Consider the following 7,070-nt stretch of genomic DNA (forward strand, 5'->3'; position numbering starts at 1 on the left):
CACCACACCCCCAAAAAAATAACTGCAAACACGAGGCTCAAGGGTTAACAAACAAACAATATAGAAGCTGAAAAAAAAATTGGCATTTTTTTCTCAATCTGAAGGCAAGACTCACTCTTGCCTTGCCCTAGTACCAGGTGCTCTAACATTTCATTTTTTTTTCAGCCTCCTATCACTACTCTTGTAATTCTCAAAGCTGTGGCTTTAGAAACAACTTGCAACAGGAAAGCCAAAGACTTGCAAATTTATTTAATTTCTGTCCATTTCAATAGCACCCATGGCATTTTCACAGACACAGGCTACAAGGACCGTGCCACACACTTAAGCTCTCCCATTTGACAGCACTTCTATACACACACGGTGACAGTGCATCAGGTGCCCACGTCGAGCTACGTGAGCCCTACACAGCACCTTCCACATCACTGAACTCTTCACATGAAGATAGTTTTTCTTGCTAAAGCAGTAGCACAGATATTACATAGCAGAATTTGCTGTCACATGAATGTTCACAGTAGAGAACTCTTTCAGATTTAATATCTGTGACTTACTGTTCTTTCCCTTATTAATTAATCATATTCTTATGTGCATCATCAGATCCAACTCGTAGGTTTGATACTCAGGTGTCATGGAGCAAAGCAGCAAGAACACAAATAAGTAATGCAGTGATTAGCTCACCAAACATCTGCAACAAGTGAAATACCCCAGAAACAAGAAATGTTTCACTTTCAGTTCTCAGGAATGAAACATCAAAAAACACAGGCATTGCCACCTCTTTGTGTACACGTAAGTTAAAGGAAAGTGAAGGAGAGAAGGATACAACCATAAAATGACACTTAGAAAGGCCTGTTTCAATAAACAAATTTCCTTCAGCTGGTACTAGAACTTTACAAGCAACTAGGTATGGCATTTTGATTCTAGGACAGACTGCTAATGTAACATGGATCTAGCAGAAAGCTCCAGTTGCTTAGTAAAGTTCTGCTTTAGGCAGAACTTTAGGCACTTGTTTTTCCTGACAATGCCCAAAATATTTGGCCAAAAATGGCATCAACATTATTAATGCAAGCAGCAAGCTTGCTGTTACAAAAGGCTTTATTGTGCCTGTCTGTGTAAAACCTTTTCTGTTCCTGGTGGCAGTCCATCAGCACACATCTCAGCTGGTGCCAGCTGTGGCTGAGCACTGTTCACTTTCCATCTCTGAGAGAGGCTCTGTTTGGCTCGTCTGTGCCTGATCCTCAGCTCTCACAGCGTGGAGGGCATAGTTAACGCTTGTGCTTTCCATCCAGCTCCAGGACCCGGTGAGGGGGTTGTACAGCATCCCATTCACAGCCTTGACTGAGAAGCCATCTGGAAAAGGAAGAAGGCATAAAGAAACATCAAACAACTCCGAACTTGAGCAAGTCTGAAATACACGTTTTCCACTTGTGGAATTGTGGCAGAAGAGTGCAGTCGGGAACTTGGTGCAAGCAAGGAGTGATTCAGCACTCCCTGTTGTGCAGCTCTCAGTTTGCTGCATGCCTCTGCCACACCCCAGCAGGATGCAGCAGACAAGGCAGGAGACAAACCGTCACTCAGAACAAATCGCTCCACTGCACCTGCCTATCCTTTCAGGAGGAAATGGGAACAAGCACCAGCAGCAAACCAGGTCGTGATCCTGATGGCACCACCGAAGGTGCTAAGTGAAGGCATTAGCAAGACAGTACTCATCCTAGACTTCAGGTTCTCCACAGTGAACTAAAGGAGAGTGAAATATTTGGTGAGAGTGTATTAAAGCATCTGTAGAGAAGGAGGGCAACAAAGCAGAACTATTTCCAGCCCAGTACTTTGTATCTTTCTTTAAAAGTACTCAAACCACAGCTGATTTGTTCAAAGCAGCATGGTACAGCTTCTCAAGAGCTACTGTATCTGTGGTAGATTTCACTTTCACGCTCTCTTTTAGTAACATAATATTCATAAAGAACATGGAGCCACAACCAAAAATAAAACACCTTCTTGTAGCAGGAAGAGGACAAACAAAGCAGTGCCAACACAGTTATTTCCTGAAACCCAACCTAGAAGATACAAACCACTTCAGAGTGCACATCCTGCCATCAGAACAGGATGGGAAACCTTGGCCTTCTTGCATCAGCTGTCAAACAGCAGGGCAGCTGCAATGGTGATTTTGGTTGAGTATTTGTACTCAATGCACTCTGAATGCATTTCGTTTATGCAAAAGGCAGCGTGCAGCAGTGCCTTTAAGGCACAAATGGTACTTAACATCTGACTGGTGACACATAGGAGAAGCTGTGCACTGCCCAGCTCTCTCATCCCGTCGCCACTCCTCCAGTGAGCACTGAGTCTCTCCCCACAGTCCACCACTCAGCCCAGTACTCACTCGCTTCCAGGAGGTGCTGCAGCTCCTCTGGGGGAACAAACTTCTCCCACTCATGTGTTCCTTCTGGTACAATGCCTAGTATTTTTTCTGCAATCACAATTCCCAGGATATAGGACAACTGAGTTTTATTGATTGTAGTAATGAACAAAGAACCTCCGGGCTAGTTAAAATATTAAAATGTTAAATCAGAAAAACATTTACTTGAAAAAAAAACAACCATTTTAAATTCACTCTCGTTCAAACTCAAGCTGTCTATCTCCAAGCCTACATGCTACAAGGTAACACAACCAAAGCCTGAAGAGTCTGAAAAACGTGTCCTTGCACAAAAACCATCTAACAGAGTCACTTATAATACTGCCCACGAAAGAAAGGCATAAAGTCAACGCAATACCTGTTGTTTTGCTTTGTTTTTTTAATTAAAGGTTTAATATGACATGCAATACTGCTTATCAGACTGCTGAACACACTGCTCGCTTTAATGATGACAGGGACAAAATCCAAAGCCAGGAATTAATCCTAAGTACTTAAGAGACTTTTCAGTAGGAAAAAAAAGGTAGTGTCCCCAAATGGCTGAAAATTAGTTAAGGATTCAATTCCAATGATCAATTATTCCTTCTGATGGACAGAAAAACATAGCAAGAGATTTGAGCTGCTGCTTGCGCACCAGGCCTACCATCCTTCTTTGCAAATGAAGTGATATCAAAAGGAAGAAAGCAACACCTGATTATCTCCGAGGATCACTATGACCCTTTACAAGCAACTCAGGAGCTTCTTCTGAACTAGAAATGTTATTACAGTCAGTTTGAAAGGCAGCCCGAGCCACAGCACTCGATTACCAGCAGCACTGACTCGTTTCACCTAGGTGAAATAGGATGCAATCAGACTTAGCAAGGCCTGGATGCAAAGCAACATCTCAACACTAGATGTTATTGCTGAGGAAATAAGCGTCCTCCAACTCGAGGTTCCTGAAGCTGGGAAGATGAACTTGCACCACTGGAGCGTGGCTCAGCCCTCATGCAGCGGGGCAGAAAGGGACGAAGATGGAGGCGTTCTCACATACCTTCCAATGAAAACCTCCATCATAAGAGAGAATAAATATTTCCAATAATGAAAGCAAGAACTCTCTTACCTTCAACACCTGAGAGCAACACTTGATAAACATTTCAAGGTCAGCCACATGCTCCACCACTTCAGAAGCTACAATTACATCGAACGTTTCCACAGACTCCTCCACAATCTCCTCCAGTGAGCCGGACTTGTACTGTATTCTCTTGGCCAGAACTGGATCAAATGACTTGTGCTGATCCGCTGTTCTGATGTTTTCTTCCAGAGGATCAATTCCAGTAACTGAAGCTCCCAGTCTACCTAAAGGCTAAGAATACAAGACTGTAATCTATTCTCTGCGTGAAAACACTTTATTTAAAGGTGCCTTCAATTTCACAATGTCCATTAATGATGCAGGAAACGTCTACCAGGGAACAAACACCAATAAATGATGAGTTCTGGTCCAGGAGTTTTATTTTAGATGTTAACTAAAGGGAAAATAAAAACACCTAGAATTGGCACATGGGAGCAGTAATTTTCTCTGACAGAAAGCTATATACTGGATTATATACATTTAGAGTGCTTTTTATACGACTTCTGCATCCACTTTGTCATCCCAAATAAGGATTTCCTCTGATGTTAACCTCAGGTAGGGGAAAAACAACGGAGGAAAATCAACACAGTAGGTAAAGGGAGAAAACAAAGCCTTATTTAATTATTGTCATTACTTTCTTCAACATCCATCAGTAACAGCAAATCCTCATATCTTTTTAATGGTTACTTAATACGTGATTATATCTGGGGCTTTCTCACTGCTGAGAACTAAACACTGATGCTTGCTAGGATAGCATCAGGCTTGGCTGTCACTCAAGCTCCTCCAGTGTCTTCTTACTCATAGGTTAACACCTCAGTCATCACCTCTTCTGAAACTGAAATAGGCTGCCGAACACGACCACGTGTATGTTATTCCAACCCGAAATCCACCAGTCATTAGCGTGAGGGAGCCATGCAGCACAGCGCTTCCGCGCGTCCCAGCAGAGAGCAGGCACATCACACCACGGGATTTTGCTAAGAATGAATTAGGGAAAAAAAAAAAAAGCCAAAAACCAAAATGGGGAGAGATACGGGTGCCTTTGCAACACTTCAGGTGCTGATGAAGTTCCCAGGATCACTCAGCCAGATCTGTAATACTGAAGTTACAAACCAGACGTGGTCTGGTGAGATGCAGTGCTGCTCAGAGCCTGTGCGGCCACTGTGCTCCTCCTCTCAGACTCAGGCTCTGCAGACCGCACAGGAGCCCGCTGTTCTGCTACCTAACCTATCACCAGAAGAGAAGAGCTGCTCTGAAGATCAGAAATGAAACAGCATCATAGCGATCTCAAAAAATACACCTACTTTTGAACAGGAAATCCAGGAGCACACGGTACCTTACCTCACTCAGCAGTCCACCGCCACAGCCAACATCCAGAATCCTGATCCCAGAAAGCGGGCTCCCCCGCTGGTAGGTGCTGCCCACGTTCAGCAGAGTGTCTCTGGAAGAAAAGGGCAAACACACAGGGTGGCTCAGTAAACACAACACAAACAGTTATCCGAACTGTTATACGTTCTCAGGGTTTCCTGAGAAGCAGTACCCACAAAAACACCCATCCTCAGACCCGCACCTAATAAATGGCACTCTGATGTCATTCAAGGAATGCAGGGCTGAGTACTCTCCTTGCTCGTCCCACCACTTGTGCGCGAGGAGCTGGAATTTCCTCATTTCCTTTGGGTCCACTGATGGCTGCGAGGTGCTGAGCAGCCTCCGCACGGTGACCCTGAGCAACGAAAGCCAACACGGTGGGAAAACACATTCTTCATAATCAGAGAGCTCTCAGCATTTGTGCTACTGAGAAATGACCGCAGGTGATGCTGCCCCAAAACGAAGGTGCTGCAGAGAACGGCAGCCCCCGTCACACAGCATTGGTTCAGCCCCGTCCTTACGCGCTGCTGCTGGGGTCAGTCGGAACGCTGCTGGGATTCAGCCGAGCTTTGCCATTACGGTTCAGGAGAGCACTTGTGGGGCGGGACGGGTCCCCGTGGGCACCTGCGGACACAGAGGGGGCACTGAGCGGCACACAGCAGCGTGGGCAGAGAGCGGCCCGGCCCGTCGCTGCTGCTCTAAGGCCCCGACGTGTTTAAAGCAGCCTAAACGCCTACTGCTCAGAAAAAGGAAGGCGGCGATTCACGTGAAGTAGCGACCGCTGCTTCACGGGTCTGTTCTCACCCAAACTCACAGGTGACCACGACAGCCCCGACGCACGGCCCGCGGCGGTACCCGCGGAGCGCACGTGGCTCCGCCCACGCCCGCACAAACGCAGGGCTCCCAGCCCCGAGCCGCTGCGTGGCGGAGCGAGCGCACGCAGGCGCTGCCCGGCGAACGGCCGCGTTACGCCGCGCTTCCCGGCCCGCCCCGCCGAGCGCAGCACCAGTTCCGCCCGCTCGGCCCGGCCCGACCCCTCCTCTCTCACCGCCCGCCGCCGCCCGCCGGCCGCTCACGGCGCGGACAAAAGCGCGGAGCGCGCCCCCGCCGCCCCGCATCGCCGCGCTCCTGCCCGCCCGTTCCCCCGCTGCCTTCCGTTCCGCCGGGCCTCGCCCCGCCCCCTCCGCTGTCAGCCCTCCCGCTGAAGGAAGGCCCGGGAAAGGACGCCGCGCCCGCTCACGGGGTTGGCTGCTCCGCGGGCACGGTGGGGCTGGGCTGAGGGTGGGACTGCGTGAGCTTAGTGGTCTCTTCCAACCGTAGCGATTCTGCGATTCGTTCAGCGGAGCAAAGGCACAGTGTGGAAGGAGAGAGCCCAGATACGTGCTGCCAGTGCTTTCGTATTTTCTATTTAAAGAAACAAAACCGGTGACCAGTAATTGAACACGCACACGCTGGCGTATTTTACTTAACAGGATAAGCTGGTTCGAAACCGGAGGTAGCCACGTGTGCCTTATCTTGCTACTTGGTATGACTGCTTGCTCTATGCTACATAATTTTAAGTGTACGTTATAAGTGAATTAAATCCATACTGGGATCTGGTAAGCACGTGTGTATGCGACGGCCATTAAACTGCTAAATAAACGTGTAGGTAAAACACAGTTCTTGCTTCTGCATCTCATTCCACTGCACCTGTAGTTAAATGGATTAACCTGCTGAAGAAGACATGCCTCGTGAGTTGCTGCACCAGTGCAATTCCTTCCCTAGGAGACACAGCCATCGAAGAAGAGCTCGCACTTTGAGCCTCCTCTCTTTCCCACCGTCGGTAACAGAGCAGAACTTGTGGGCACAGAGCCCCACCCTGCTCCTGAAAGGACGTTCCTTCTTCTGTGACAGACAGAGGCCTGGGGTCGTGCGGGCTTTGTTTGCTTTTAAAAGTGGTATGATTTCACATTCCTGTTACTAACAGCTGTAGTTTGTTTCCCAAAGGAGGTCAGCAGTGATCTCTTTCACTTCGTGGGGATAGAGACCTCTCTCTGTACTTACATTTAGTTAAGTTGCTGCCTAGCCAACGTTAGCTCTATAGGAATCACGATTCTCATGACAACAGCATCAATAACCAGTTTTAATGTTTACTGTACACGTAGAGCATGTGCCAAAATGTAACGCTTAGCTTCTGTCAGTTTCCTAATGCGCAGC

General features: G+C 47.7%; 1 protein-coding gene across 1 annotated transcript; it reads right to left on the reverse strand.

Annotated features, from left to right (window-relative positions):
- Window positions 1-358: 358 nt before the first annotated feature.
- On the reverse strand, window positions 359-6,651 carry COQ3 (coenzyme Q3, methyltransferase). Its single transcript, XM_065730406.1, has 7 exons — window positions 6,584-6,651; window positions 6,190-6,278; window positions 5,396-5,498; window positions 4,848-4,947; window positions 3,501-3,743; window positions 2,372-2,531; window positions 359-1,344 (listed from the first exon to the last, which is right to left on the reverse strand). Exons 1-7 carry the CDS (start codon window positions 6,649-6,651, stop codon window positions 1,151-1,153), a joined length of 957 nt encoding a protein of 318 aa, XP_065586478.1. The 3' UTR covers window positions 359-1,150.
- Between the last annotated feature and the right edge of the window lie 419 nt (window positions 6,652-7,070).

Source organism: Cyrtonyx montezumae, unplaced genomic scaffold (genome assembly GCF_038088225.1).
Source record: "Cyrtonyx montezumae isolate F1298 unplaced genomic scaffold, pur_monq_1.0 scaffold_13, whole genome shotgun sequence".
NCBI classification, from domain to species: Eukaryota; Metazoa; Chordata; class Aves; order Galliformes; family Odontophoridae; genus Cyrtonyx; species Cyrtonyx montezumae.